The sequence below is a fragment of the Amaranthus tricolor genome, chromosome 8, assembly GCF_026212465.1.
Source record: "Amaranthus tricolor cultivar Red isolate AtriRed21 chromosome 8, ASM2621246v1, whole genome shotgun sequence".
Taxonomy (NCBI): domain Eukaryota; kingdom Viridiplantae; phylum Streptophyta; class Magnoliopsida; order Caryophyllales; family Amaranthaceae; genus Amaranthus; species Amaranthus tricolor.
This window is the reverse complement of record NC_080054.1, coordinates 16,261,907-16,278,069: the sequence shown is the minus strand read 5'-3', so window position 1 is coordinate 16,278,069 and position 16,163 is coordinate 16,261,907. Positions and strand designations below refer to the sequence as shown.

The window sequence follows — 16,163 nt, the reverse complement described above, 5'->3', positions numbered from 1 at the left end:
ATTGATAATAAAAAAAAAACGTAAGCGTACCATTGATAAAATGCCAAAACTCATGGGTATTAGTCCCTTAATTTTATTTAAAGAATTTTAATTGTTTAAATTTTTTAATATTTACGTGCAATGTCATATTGTTATAATCTCTTATACTGCGTTTGGGGTTGATAATTTCATTTGAAAATATAGATTTGATTCAAATTTAGTATTTGACAAATAAAAAAATATTTTAAATTGAAATTGAGTCGAATCCATCATTGTTATAACCTAACCTTATCATTCTAAATTATTCATTAATAATTTCGTAATTAAAATTTACAATTTAAAATAAAATGTTTGTTCTCAAACGCATAGTTTAAAATGCCAATCTTGATTGGTTGATGAGTTTATTTCCTTATTTGACAAATCATAGGTAAATGAGGGAATAATTTGGGAAAGATACATGTTCTTAGATTTTGGTAAATTATTGTCTGTCAGAAACGGTGGTGAGCCTTATCTTGACTTTACCAATGTATTACTCCATTGTTTAAGCTTAATTATTGTTTAATAAGTAATACTAATTTTTATTGTAGCTAGTGGCTATCTCGTAGATACTAAATAGTATCATGGTACCTAATCCTATCTTAATAGCTATTATCTGAGCACATTATTTAATTAATTTGAATTTTTCAATTATTATATGTACTTGAGAATTGATATTTTTATTAACCGGAAAGTAAATATTACTCTCTCCGTTCTTTTAAGTCCTTTTATTTTGGGTTTTTCACACATATTAAGAAAGATAGAATCTTTGGTTGTAACGGATATTATTTTAATTAAATAGTAGTGTGAAGTAATGATTGTATTGAAAGTATGAGATAGAAAATAATTATAAATAAAAGTAAAACAAAAAAGAAACTGATTTTATTAAATTAATTAAAAATGAAAGAGAACCTTACAATGGAGTCATGGAGATAAATTAACCAATTTTTCAAATTGGGAAAGTTTGGAGCTCTACAATCAAAAAAAAGGAGGGAACTTAATCCCTCCATACAAAAACCAGAAAATCAAAAATTACATACAAAAACCAGCGTTGGCCAAATTAAACTAACATGGATCAGCAACTACATGTACTCTATCAGAAGTTACATCAAACAATCTGAAAAAATGACCTTACAAATTCCAGTTTAGCCTATAAAGGCTGCTGTTCACTAATTATCTTCAATTATCTTCATCAAAGTAACCCATCAAAACAAATTTCAGTTTGTTCACCTTCAAACAGTACCTCAAAACATATGTAAGAAGCTTCAAAAATCAGTAGCTTCAAAGATTAGTAGCTTCAAAAATTTCAGTTTGTGAAAAAGATCATCGCATCATTAGCCTTCAATGGTTTCAGGAAGTGAAGATGAGCAACAGGGGGCTTGGTACTTTGGATAGAATTCATACATTCTGGAGTCCAGTTCTAAATCAGAAGAAGAGCCACAGAATATGGAAGAAATAGAACCACAACAACAAAATCAGCGTAAGCCAAGACTCAAAAATGAGTTAAGGCAACTTATTTTCCAAGAGATGTTGTCACTAAAAGTTAGTGATTCACTTCTTCATGGTACATTCAAACGCATAGCTCAAAAATACGGCTACACACATAGAACCATCTGAGATTTATGGAAATGAGCAATACAAACCAAGGAAGCAAACAAACCATACACTGTGGAATCCAAGTACAAAAATTGTGGAAAAAAAAGAGTGGTCGTACCACCAAACTTACTTGAGTCTAGACCCATTGGTGAACGCACTTGCATTAGAGATGTTGCAACATGTTTAGATTTGGCACCGTCAACGGTGTGGAGGTTGATAAAAAGAGGCAAGATAAAAGGCTCATTCATATCCATTACACCCAGCTTTAACCGATGCCAACAAAATAAGGAAGGTGAAGTGGATTTTGAGTCTTATCCAAGAAGACACCCGATTTACAAAGTAATGTACGATTATATTCACATTGACGAGAAGTGGTTTTATTTAACCAAGAAAATGCAAAGGGTTTATTTAGCACATACACAAAGAAAAGGTCCCATATAGGGCAGCAAAGTCATCAAAGTTCATACCTAAGGCCATGTTTTTAGGGGCTGTTGCTAAGCCTAGATGGAATCGTTTGGGCCAATGTACGTTTGATGGGAAAATTAGAATTTTCCCTTTTATCAATAGGGTGGCAGCACAAAAAGATTCAAAGAATCGACCAAGGGGTTCAATAGAAATTAAAACAACCGAATCAGTTAATCAAGAAGTTTATAGGAGTATGCTCATACAACAATTGATTCCGGCTATACTAAGAAAATGACCAAGTGAAGGACCTTTCATTATTTTTATTCAACAAGATAATGCAGGGGTTCATATCTGATGCAAATGCATCAAGGGACCAGGACTTTGCAAATAGCTCGCAAGTACAAGACAGTGTTCCTAACTTGTCATCTACGCTAATGGTGCATGAAGAGCAGAACTGGGTCAAGGATGCTTGCCAAGGACTAAGCATGACCTCAAGATACTATGTTGGGAACAAGGAAGCCAAGACTACAACAAGGAACAACAGCATACACTTGGAAATGGGAACAGACATCAGATCCCAGACCAAAGCATTTCCTGTCGACCAGCAGACCTTGCTGAGTCCCCTGAGCGCAGACCTGTATCACCCAAACCCTGATCAAGGTTGGGATGTCACCTTTGCACATGGGCCAAACCATCTAGGTCCCAGGACCTCATTGATAGACCACGTGGCATCCTAGAGGTTGAGTGAAAGGAGGGTTGTCTGACAGATTCTCCAGATCAGAATGTACTTAAGTATTTTGTCTTGTGTTTCTGTTTTAAAAGCGCCTTGTATTTAGCACGTGTTCTTTAATTAAACGTGTGATTAGTTTTAGCCGTTAAGGTAGTTGAGTGCTCTATATAAGGAGAGCCTCACCCCTTGTAATAAACGTTCAAGCATTCAGTTTCATTTGATTCAATACATAGAGGAATTTCAGAAAGTTGTTTCTGTTTTCTTTTTTCGAAGTTGACAGTGACTTCATCAAAGGTATACGGAGTATCCTATGATCTTTGTGGGTTCAAGGATTGTGGAGCAATCATTGGCACTGCAAGGAAACCGTAAGTACAATTCCTGGAAGGCATTGTACATCTATCATTGGTATAAGAACGTTGATTCAGACGCTGGGCATCATCATCAGAAAACCAAGAAAGGATTTCTTGGCTCTGTTTCTGTGTGTTAAGTGTCTTGTTCATCATCGTTTGTTGATTGTGTGTGTGTAATCAATCAAGGCTTCCGCTAAACATTCACCCTTGCATAATCAAGGCCTTAACCAGCCCTGGTTTTGCATCAATATCACAAACGATGATCCAATATGGCAACAATACAATAGGCAAGGGGGTTTAACTTTCATTCTTACTCAACAACCTTCAAATAGTCCGAATTGTAATATTCTAGACTTGGGTTTCTTTAGGAGCATACAATCACTTATGCAAAAAGATGCCTAAAAACATGATAGAATTAATCACAGCGGTTGAGGATGCATTCGGAGAGTTACATCTAAAGACTTTAACTAATGTGTGGATCTCATTACAACACCATTTAAATGAGATTCTAAAAGTTAAGGGGTGTAATGACTACATACAACCACACTTTGGAAAGAATGTTGAAGAAGACAATGGCAGGTTAAGGATTCAAGTGAGAATCCCAACACAATTGGTTAGAGAAGCTGTAGCTTTTCTTAACCCAAACAGGGATCAGCAACAAACACAACCGTTAACAGAAAATGAGGATGCTGCACAAACAATAGAGATCATTAAAGAAGCTTATGATCAGGCAATTGAAGAAACTCAAGAATGACAAACATCAAAGCCCCTCAGTTTATTTTGTTCTAATCATCATTAAAATTGTAACTTTAAAACTTAGGAGCAACAATTTGTCAATCACAACCCATATTAATGATTAGTGTGCATGTTTTTGATTAGTCATTTCATTATTTTACATAATTTCAGAAAGAAAAAGCCTCCTGATTCTTCATAGAGGTTATGAAACCTCTCAGATTATAATTGTTCATCAACAAATAAAGTAACTGAACATGCTAAAAAATCAAGTAATGGGTTTTGGTTTACCAAATGCTACTCAACCAAGTAATTAAAGTAAAATTTTCAGAATTTAGAGGTTCAACAAATTGACATCACAGGGGTTTGTACACATGAAATCAGCAGCAAACATCAACCCTTAAATCAGATCGGAAAAAATCAGCAATATACAGCAAACAGCAATATAATACCAACAGTAAGAACCAAAAAAACCCCAGAATATAAACCTAAACATAAATCAGAAGAAAATCAACACAAGAACACAATATCAACAAAATTTCATCAAACATAAATTAAAGATCATCATAATCCAGCAGCAAACAACAACACATAAAACCAGCTCCAATATGTCAAATTTATGTACAAAAAAAAACAAACGAAAAATCAGAACAACCTTACAATCATCAGACACGTTTTTTGGGGTTCAATTTTGCCCTAGAAGCAATAACATCTTCAGAAGTGTCAGGGACAACCAAATTGATTTGATTTTCTTTCACATTAGTTGGAGTTAATGGATTTAATTCACATGGGGAGTCACACATCCATTCAACAATTATCGGTGTTGGTTCCTTTTCAATTGAAGGAGAAGTTGGTGGAGATTCATGAAACAAAGATGCGACATCATCTTCAAGAGACTTGTGATATGCCTCAAGCTCTTTTTTTGACCACTTTAAAATTTCATTTGAGTAAGAATGGGAACGACCATGGGGAACAAGAACACAACTCTCCATAATCGCATAGACCATCATAAAGATATGAATGAATTGTAGAGTCACTTTTAGATTCGTTATTTTCCATTGCAAAGACTTAAAGGTTCAAGAAGAAGATAATGACGGATTCCAGAACATGGGGCATGCAATTTCGAAACTTTGCCAAAACAAACAAAACGAACCTCAAAATGATGAGAATAAACCGATCTACATTTTAATGCAGTTAAAATGCACTAAAAATAAAGAACAAACAAGGGGAAAAGGCCACTTGAAGCCATGAAAATGGTTTTCAAAAAGAGAGAGAAATGACCGTTCAAAAGGAGGAGGAAGAGTAGGAAATTAGTAGGGGTAATAATGAAAACCCAACGCCCAAGACAATTAAAGAATCAGAAAGATTATTCTGGGTACAAAAAAAAGAAAAAGGGGGTTTTAAAGGGTAAAAGTGGGATAAAAATTTTCTAAAAATAGAAAGTATTCTAAAGTGGAAGAACTTATAAAACTACCCGTATAGTAAGGTGGAAGAACTTAAAAGAACGGAGGGAGTACTTTTTTCTAAAATGTTATGAGTTAAGTTCTCATTGAATTTATCTTTTTTCTCGAAATTATTAAACAAAAATGTTGAAATAAGGTACATTTGAGCAAAATGTTCCTTTTATTGACTTTACTTGACCTTCATTAGAATTTTTTATATCAATTATCTAATATATTTGTTTTACCCAAAATAAGCTATAAAACATAGCCTTTAACTCCTTATCAGGTTTTGTTTTGGTTCTTGATGATTGAAACTCATGTAAGACGATTATTTCATACTTCTTCTAATTCTAAGCAAGTATATTTTATTCTTGATTTAGATGTCAAAATATAGTCTAATAGAATCTATTTTGATTGGTTTTAAAATAAATTTTAATAACATAAATTTTAATAATTTTAATTCTGTATAATTAAAAATATTTAAGATTGAATATATTAGTGCAAGAATAGAGTATAAAAATCAAATAGAATAATCGGTGTGAACTAAAGCGTGTAGCTTATTTTGAAATAAAGGGGACATGCATTGGTATTTTTCAAATCATATATTGTTATTTAATAAGGTGACATGCATTTGTATCATTCAAATCATATATGAATCATATATTTGTATCATATATTGTGGTTTTAAAAGTGTACAAATACATAGACATTATGGAAGCAATAACTTGAGCTTGGTTTAATTACATTGCAAATGCCCTTATATGAAGGCAAAGAAGGCTAAACAATTAGTTGTTCATACAACTAGGTTGAATACAACAAAGGAGCAATAATTATGTGATCATTTTAAAGTTGTAAATGTCTCATCTCATTTAAGATCAATTTGTGTATCAAAAAAAGTTGTCTTCTATTATTATTATCTATTATTATTATGGGTTATAATATTTACAGTCTTTAGGGTTGTAAATATAAATCAAAAAATTTATTTCATTATTATTTATATTAAATTTTTAGGAGAATCTCTTAAATTAAGTAATATAAGTAATTAATGTATAAGGCATTTTCAGCTTGTCTCTTCGTCTTTTTCAATTCAATAAGCTTTTAAGAGAATCCTTAAACTAATAAGTATGAGAGAAATAAATGATAATAGAAAAAAATCATCAATTATATTAGTCTCCCAAAGCATTCAAATGTAATATTAAAGTGGTATTAAATTCCTTCTTATATACAACCCATACTGCTGTATAATATCATTTCCCTTAGGGTTTATTTATTACTCCCTCCAATTCAAATTAATTGTTTCATGTGATTTTTACACTAAATTTAATTCATTAATTCAATAACAAATATATCTAATTGTACAATTAAAAATTATAAAACATTAATACTAAAAAAATCACATTGAGACGAATCAAATATAGTCCTACTTAACTATATTTGACATCTAAATCTAAATTAAAATAAAATACAAATTAAGAGTCATTAATAAATAATGTCAAAAAAATCAAATGAGGCAATTACTCTGAAATCTAAACCTAAGAGAGTATTAATTATTAATCCTTATTAGTTGATTTCCAAATTGATCTAGAAATTATAGCTAGTTCATCCTTCTTCATCACACAATTTTGGGTTATTAAAGGACAAGAATAATAATGAGTTGACTTAACATTAAAATATAGTCTAAAATATTGACAAAAAAAGATCCAGTTCATACTTATCGTTGATCAAGCGCTTAGCCGTAGTCAACATTACTCTTCCAAGATGTGGTCCTAAATCCTAATAGCTATTTAGATACTCTAGTTGGCCATCTACACCTCTACTCTGTTATATTTTTAAGGTATACAAGAAATCAAAAGAGATAATAGTGATATAATTATTAATATAGGCGAAGGCTTTATTGTATAAATTTAATATTGTACTATATTTAATGTTATACAAAGCCAAGGCTTAATTATTCAAATATATTTAATATTGTACTATATTTAATGTTATACAAAGCCAAGGCTTAATTATTCAAATATATTTAATATTGTACTATATTTAATGTTATACAAAGCCAAGGCTTAATTATTCAAATATATTTAATATTGTACTATATTTGATCTTATATAAAACTATATTTATAAGCACCAGATATTTTAATATAACCGATGGATAATGAATTATAGATAATGAAAACAACATATGTTTTACTTAAATGATATGTATGATTTTAAAGATACTAATTATAGTAAGACCATTATCACTTATGAGAATTTTGCCCATCTCATGATAAAATATTTAAGAAAATTTATTGATTTTAATTACCAATGGTGGTAAGAATTTGCTCATGAGATGGGTAAATAAAAAAAAAACAATCTTATGGGTAGATTTTGGCATGAAACTACATGAATAGATGCATTTTCACCCTTTTATAGACTGTCACTTTGGGAAAATTTATTGCACCGTGAATATTTCACAAATTTTCAAGCTAAATTTTAATTTTCTCAATATACTCAATTTTTCTCAGAAAAGTATGTATCAAAATTCTCAATTTTCTTCTTTATGAATAAACATCAACAATGCATATCAAAAAAAAAATATTTTCTCTTTTTTAAAACTCTTCATTTATTTTTACTTCCTCATTACTTCTTTCTCTAAAATTTATTAATTTCTTTTAAAAAATTGTCTATTAATATATTTCTATTATTGTCATGATTATTGTTAAATTTACTGTATATTTATTGTGGAAGGTTCTCAATAATGTTTGTTTTTTATTAATGACGGAAAGTTAGACATGGAAGATAATTAATTTGTTTGCGCGGCCTATATATATTGATTGGGATAGAGATGAAATATTTAATATCAATTATGTCCAGAAATTATGAATATGTTTTAATTTAACGATGTCGAAAAATTATTAGGTTATTTTATTTATCAATTTTAAGTTAAGGATTTTAATTTCACAATTGATAAATGTTAAGGGTTTTAATTACCCAAATTTGCAGAAAAGTAAAATAAAAAACTGAGTAGTGATCAATTTTCTTACATTTAGTTGGTAATCAAATAAAGGATGAGATGAGAATTTTTGGAATTTTTTCCCTAAAAATTATTTAAAAATAAATGATATTGACTTATAAGGAATAAAATTTTTTGTTTACCATCCTTGTTGGGAAAACTAAAAAAATAAAAACATATTGTTTTATCAAATAGTGATATGTTACAACATATTGCTATTTAAGATATCAAGATATGTTGAAAACAAAAACATTCCAAGTTAAATAAAAAAATTGCGTATATAACTCCTAAAAAATATCATCGAGTAATATATATATATATATATATATATATATATATATATATATATATATATATATATATATATATATATATATATATATATATATATATATATATATTCAACCATATGTTTTATGTTGTTTTTTTTTTTCACGTTTTTTTTGCATGGAATGTGAATGTATTCTCTTGTCACCCCAACATTATTATCATCTTATTTTTTTGATTAACTATTTTGAGGAAAAAGTTTCATTATTTATGTGTTTTTCAAGCACCATTTACTGTGGGATAGTTTTTGTGTATGTAATTTTGATAGAAAGGTCATTTATACAGGTTTATAATCATATTATCTGTCAAAAAAAAAAAACTTTTTAAAAGATAAAATTTTTTTCCCATGAGAATGTTTACTTTACATGAAAAATTAACAGTGAAGTCAATGTTAAATACTTAACTGCATCAAACTATTATGCAAGAAACAATTTTCTAACTATATATAAATATATAATTCCCTTTTCTCAATTTTTAACTGTATATATAATTCCATTTTCCACTCAATTTGGCATATTTTTTATCAATTATGAAATATTAATTATATAAATTTGTGTTATGGAGAGACATACTCATAAAAAACTTGCTGATAAGATAAATAATAAATTGATAAACGACATGTATAAAAAAGGTGAAGATACAAATGAATTTGTGGAGGATAAAATTAGGAAAGAGAATGCCAATTTTGTCTTCTCAACTAATGCAATGTGAAAGTATCATCACTATCAAAATGCTTATGCCCCCTTATACTTATTCTCTTTCAATAAGCTCAATTTTTTCACAAAATTCAATCTAATAAATTACCATTTTAACATATAGTTATAGATGGTAATGAAAATTTTTGAACAAATTTTTTTTTTATATCAAACTTTCATTACCATGATAATAACATGATTTATCATGAATAAAATTTACACTACAAATTATTTCCATTATCACCAATTAATACCTTTAACCAAACAAGCCATAAGGTCTTGTTTCTTCAAAATTGGTCTTTAAATTCAGTCGTTTAGCTTAACTTCCCAATTGCACGAAATAAATAATTAATTACATCGTTATTGTTAGTTTATTTATAAAATAAACAACAAAAAAATTATATTTTAATATATACCGATAATGAATTTTTTTATAATTATGACGATGAATTTATTGTTTAATATTGAGGGAAAAGTAATTCTTAGGGTTTGACCTTTCACTCTTTTTGCTTTTGTAAGTTCGATCTTTACGTTATTTTTTAAAGATTCCACCTTTACATCATTTTTGTTTTTAATTTTCTTCATTGCTTTCATCCTTTCTTTCATTCTCTTTGATCTCTCTCGACCATGAAAATATCCATGGCTATTGCATGTTTTTGTTTGTAGGGGTATGTTAATATAAAACACTTACTTTATACTTTTTTTTATTTCTTTGAATTTGAACTATAAATTTAAATATGTGAAAATTCAAAGCTAAACCCCAATAATCACATCATTTCTTAATACATGATATTGTTAACTAAAAGTGTTGCAATTTACGTAGCAATAGATATTTGGTTATCTATCAAAGTATGAACAGTAAACAGCATGCCTACTTCTTCATACATGACAATCATGGTTATCATCATAATCATTCTACCACTTGACAAAAACAAACAAAAAAAAAAAGTAAAAAAGTAAAAAAAAAAAAAAGTAGGTCAAAAATAATTAGTGGGAGTTTGCAGGAAATTAACAAGTCTCCAGGCGCAACATACAGATAACAGAATAAGAGAGGGCCAACACTCGTCACAGATGATTCCATCAGAGAATCTGACACTCTGCATGTGTGGACCAACCAATCTTTCCCTCTTTTTCTTCGCCTTCCCTTTAATTCAACTCTTTCTTAAATCTTAATCTCTTTTTTTAATCTAATTATTATTTTAGCTTAATTGCTGATTATTAGCTTAATTAGCCCTAATTTTGTGCTTTTTAGGATTTTAATCTTTTCACTAACATTATTGTAAGCAAATCACTTACATAAATTCCTTGTCAGTCACATCTCAAATTTGTCCTTGATCAACTCTATATGTAGTGATATACTTCCTCCGTTTCAAAATACTTACACCAAACAAATGTTTATGCAATTCGATACGTTTGTCGGATTATTTATATCTAGAGTTATACATAACTAAAAATTATAAAAATTTGATATTATGGAAATAAGTGACGAGATGAAGAAAACAGGATACCACATGACTATTTTTTTCTCATATAATAGCCAAAATGTGCAAATTATCGTAGAATGATGAATAATGCGAAAGTTGATTTGGTACAAGTAATATGGAACAGAGGAAATATATTTCATAGGATTTTGTTCCAATGATTACTAATTATTAGAGTATATAAAATATTTTGAATTCTCAACCATCAGCTTAAAATTTTTTGTTGAGTTAGTTTTTTGATATGGTATCAAAGCCAACGTGACAAAAGGTCACGAGTTCGAATCTCAAATACCCAGCCCTCAAGGTATGAAAGTGGTATCTCCTGCATTCATATTTCTAGCTCAAAGGGCTCCCGTGTGAGGGGATGTGTTAGAACATATAATCCTAATGGTTCAACCGTCTGCTTAAAACTTTTGATTGATCGAGTTGGTTCTTGATATGGTATCAGTGCCAATGTGACAAAAAATTCATTACGGGTTCAATCTAAATTATCCCTCAAATTCAAGTGAATATTTCGCGCAAGGTATGAAGATGACCTATGTTGTATCTACAATTCTAACTGAGTTGTGTGATGGGTGTGTTAGAAAATATAACATAAACTGAAGTCTCAAATATCAGCATAAGCTTTTGGATATTTATTTAAAAGAAAAATGATAAATAATTTAAATTATGAAAAAGGGTTTTTTGGTATTGGATCAATGAAAAAATGTGCAAGTTGTGAGAGCAATAATTAGGAAATTGGACCATATTGCAGGCCGTGGGGAAGAAGAACATGTTACTGTCGGTTGTTCTGTGCTACACCACCTTCTTGTACTAGTGTTCCCCCTTTGGCTCTATAGTAGGAGTATTCATTCCTCTATTATTCTTTCCTTACAAATCACATCTTCTTTTAGTAATTTTACTTTCTAGACTTTAAAACTTTTTATACCTCTTTTTATTGTTTAATATTAGCTAAATTAAACCACATTATTTTTCTCCCCTTCATTATTTTCTTTTTAATCTTATCTTATTTAGGGTTTTACTATTTATTATCCTTCCCAATCCCATCAAATCCAACTCCGAACCCACTATCTAATTAGTAATTACCCCTTTGATATATATATCTAGGGCTTTTGGTTAGTGGATAAAGCATGCCCACCCATGTCAAAATCAAGTTTGCTTAGTCAATTATAGTTCATATCCAATGACTACAAATACCCTAATTATACACTAATTTTCTCTTAATTATTTAATTAACACCCTTGATTCATTCCCTCTAGAACTCATATTTTCTACATAGTCAAATTCTCTTGATTTGATTTTGAATGGAAGTCAAGAAGCCAAATAAAGAGATTCCAATTCATCCCAATAATTCATTCATTTACAAAAACACTTTATCTCCACCATCTCCACCACCACCAACATCACAAAAGAAAACTCTAACCCTAGATCCATCCCATCCAACAAGTGATTCAGATCCGAATCCAAATCTAAAAATGATCCGTTATCGGGAATGCCAAAGAAACCACGCGGCTCATTTGGGAAACCACGTGGTAGATGGTTGTGGCGAGTTTATGCCTTCGGGCGAGGACGGAACACGCCTCGCCCTAAAGTGTGCGGCTTGCGATTGTCATCGCAATTTTCATAGACAAGTGGTAGAAAATGATACTACCACGTCTATGGCCACACCACTTTTACAAGTAAGACCCGGTGCACTCACACCAACTACAACAAATTGTTATATTTCTTTTAACAAGTACCACAAGCATAATAATAACCTTTTACCGGTAACTACTACTAGTGCTGCTACTCCGGTGCACAACTCCCACCTCCGAGCGCCAGTAATGATGGCGTTCGGAGGCGGGGGAGTAGCAGCAGAATCCTCTAGCGATGACCTAAACGCGTACCGATCGGGAAATTTGGAGTTTGTTGAACAATATGGAGTAACCAAGAAGAGGTTTCGGACGAAATTTTCTCAAGAACAGAAAGATAAAATGATGGAATTTGCGGAGAAACTTGGGTGGAAAATGCAGAAGCAAGATGAAGTAGAAGTGCAGAGATTTTGCCGTGAAGTGGGTGTTAAAAGGCAAGTTTTTAAAGTTTGGATGCACAATAATAAACAAGCCACGAAAAAGAAACAATCTGGTTAATATATATGTATATAAGAGATTATTTGTGAATAAAATTAGTGTATTTGTAGGATATATAGATAATTAATTATAGAGTAAAATCTCATTATTATCTTAATTATTTGGGACTTGATGAATTTACAATTTTTTACAAATGTAATTTCTCAAACAAAGATTGAATTTTATTGTGAAACCCAACAAACAAACCCAATTTAGAGGAAATTGGATACTCATACAAGGATTTAGCATATTCATCTGTTGCATGTTCTCTTTGGTCGTATTTTCCTTTGCGGATGTATGTTGTTGTCTTTCATTTTTATCTATACTTTGATTATAGTTTAATTACTATGAGCGAAATACACTGAATACGATAATGATGATAATTTGCTACAAGTTCTACTATTGGCAAAGCATGGTTACCTGCAGCATATTCAAGAGTCAAATTTAGCTTACTAAAGACAGGTTGGCTAAAGCTTAATTAGGTACCGACATCCCTTCCTAATTATCAAAGGTATGTTGAATTCTTAACCTTAATCGTTTTCTCAAAATGTATCTATTTTTTTAAAAATTTATTTATTTATTTATTTATTTATTTGGGGTGTATCCCAACTATTTCTGCCTTGGACCCAATTATCCAAATACCTTAAATGTTAGATTAAAATGAACATTTTATTTCGTCAATTTTTCATTCCTATAATACATTCGTTAGGATAACAAGTAGTATTAATTTTCATCGCTTTTCCTTGCATCACTAACGACCGATTTGGTAATCAGTATTAATTAGTGAGAATGGTAATGAAAAGTTAATGTAATTTTGGTAGAAATATCTCTTGATAAATTTAATGGTTATATTTATTCTCCTTCAACAATCTTATTTTCTTAAAAAATTCATTTCAATGCATTACCATCTAAACATGTAGTATTAGGTGGTAAAGGAAGATTCTGAATAAAAAAACCTTTCAATGATTCAACTTTCATTACCATGGGAATGACATGATACATATTATGAAAATTTACACTATAAATCATTCCCATTACCACCAATTAGTACCGTTAATCAAACGAGCCGTAAGCAGCCAGTATACACCGTCAACCTTTGACTTGTGATTATCAATTGTTTGAATGTGGCCAAAATCACCTTCTAGCTCTAGTATATCGAACATTCTTTGATCCCTACACACATGTATCGAGGCGGTTAAATCTAACACATACTTCTCTTGATGACTACCTCTTTATCATTTTGAGTAAAGAAAGTGTCTTCATAATATTTCTTGTTAGGCTACATTATTGGAAGAGCCCCATCTTCATCCAACATTACCTACCTCAAAATTTTCTTTTAACTATGTTAAATTCTTCAAATTCTCTTCCTCCATCATACAATTTTGTTGTATATGACCCTTTTTGTGACAATATTAGGATTCCCGATCACTCCAGTTTCTCAGTCGAGACCTTGACTAAAGTGGCTCTCACGTCTCCATTTATTCTTCCCTCTTTCAAACTCCTTGACTAGTGCTAAGTCATCTTCATCTTCGGACCCTTTTAATCTATTTTTAGATTTCATTTTTTCACTCTCCCTCACAATAAATTAATATTTTTTTTTCCTCCTAGGAGATCCTAGGCCTTCCTTTATTATTGTATTCTTTGGAGTGTCCTTTGTCATTACCCACCAAAGTACTTCTCTTGATATCTTATTGTATGTTTTTTTCAAATCGATAAAAACCTTGTACAACATCTCTTTTTCTAGCCCTATAGTACTTCATCATTTGTATCATAAGATGGAATGCTTTCATTATAGATCTCTCAAGCATATTCCAAATTGGTTCTCTATATGGAGGTATATCTCCTCATACGTATCTCTATTAATCTTTTTCCCATAAATTCATAGTATGAATCATGAGTTTTATTTCTTAATAATTAGATCAATCTTGAACATTCTCCTTTGTTCTTATAAATAAATAAGCATTGGAGTAATTCTTCTCCAGTCATTCACCATCTTGTTTGTCCATTAAATCTTGTTGAATAGATCAATTAGCCAATTCACCCCAATCGTCCCTAGGTATCTTCATAACTTATTAGGTATACCATTTGCTTTAGGTTTCTTTTAGTGGTATCACAAGTGCAACCATTACAGCTGCAAAAAGACAATGGATCTACATTATCTAGCTCATCCCATAAAGCCTTTGCTTTAGTATAGTATTCTGCTATGGTAGATCCAGATTGAGGAAGGGAAGCCAAATCTTCTTGTATGTGATAAAGTTGTGTAGAAGAAAAGTGACCAAACCTTTCTTCAAGATTGAGCCAAACATCGCGTGCAGTGTTATAATGGATCCATCCTATCACCATAGTATTACATCTCTCCCAAGCTTTGACGTTTGTTGAATTAGCTTCTGGCTTTGGCATACTTTCATCTACAAATCTCATTTTTATTTTTAAAAATAAGTCCAATAACAATGGATCTCTTCCAATCTGCAAATCCAATACCATTAAAAGGTACACTAACAAGTTTCAGTGTTGAATGATCTTATGTTTGGTCAAAGGAGATTTGAGTAGAATTAGTAGCATCTTGCGTAGCCATTCTTGATTGAACAGAAAATTTGTAGAGAGAACAAAAAATATAGACAGAAATCAGCCAAACAAGCAATGAAAGAGTAGGATCTAACTCCCCTCTGATACCATGATAAAATAGAGAAAATCAATCAAGAACAATTAGGAAGAAGAAGAAGGTTTAGTATTATTGAATGATGACTCTGACTAATACAAAAAATGCCATCTTTTATTATTACTACATGAGAGAGAAAAGCTAAAGACTAAAAGTATATATATACATGGACAAAATGATAATAAGAATGAAAACAAAACAAGCAGCAGGCTAATGGTAACAAAATTGAAACAGAATTCTGTAACAACAAATTATGTCATGGCAAGATCAGTAAAGAAGCAATTATCCAGTGTAATGCAATGGCATGCTTTGTTGTGTTTCTCAGTATTAGTATGCTTAACACTTCTCCTAAAATCTCCTAAGCTATTCATATGACGCAAGATTTCATCTTTGTCCAAGTATCCTCTATATCTGAAGTCATCTCCTAATCGGCTTTAGTAACTTTCTCGGTAATAAATGGACTATGTGAGTCGAATTAAGTTTAGTTTTGACGTTGTGGATCTAATTTTGCATTCGATTTTTCTCCAGTTATAGTTATTATTTAGTATTCGTACGATGTACAAATATAATGATCTTTCGATTTATATAAATTTAATTGTAAAGTTAGAAATTGTATGAATCTTTAATGT

The 16,163-nt window shown here is 30.6% G+C and overlaps 1 protein-coding gene across 1 annotated transcript; it reads left to right on the top strand.

The window, feature by feature from the left end:
- The first annotated feature begins 11,482 nt into the window (after positions 1-11,482).
- Positions 11,483-14,800, top strand: LOC130821350 (zinc-finger homeodomain protein 6). Its single transcript, XM_057687066.1, has one exon. It carries the CDS (start codon positions 12,072-12,074, stop codon positions 12,894-12,896), a length of 825 nt encoding a protein of 274 aa, XP_057543049.1. The 5' UTR covers positions 11,483-12,071; the 3' UTR covers positions 12,897-14,800.
- The last annotated feature ends 1,363 nt before the right edge of the window (positions 14,801-16,163 follow it).

Bases quoted from the DNA above. Each gene is read 5' to 3' on its own strand.
- LOC130821350 (XM_057687066.1), top strand. From the start codon at position 12,072: ATGGAAGTCAAGAAGCCAAATAAAGAGATTCCAATTCATCCCAATAAT.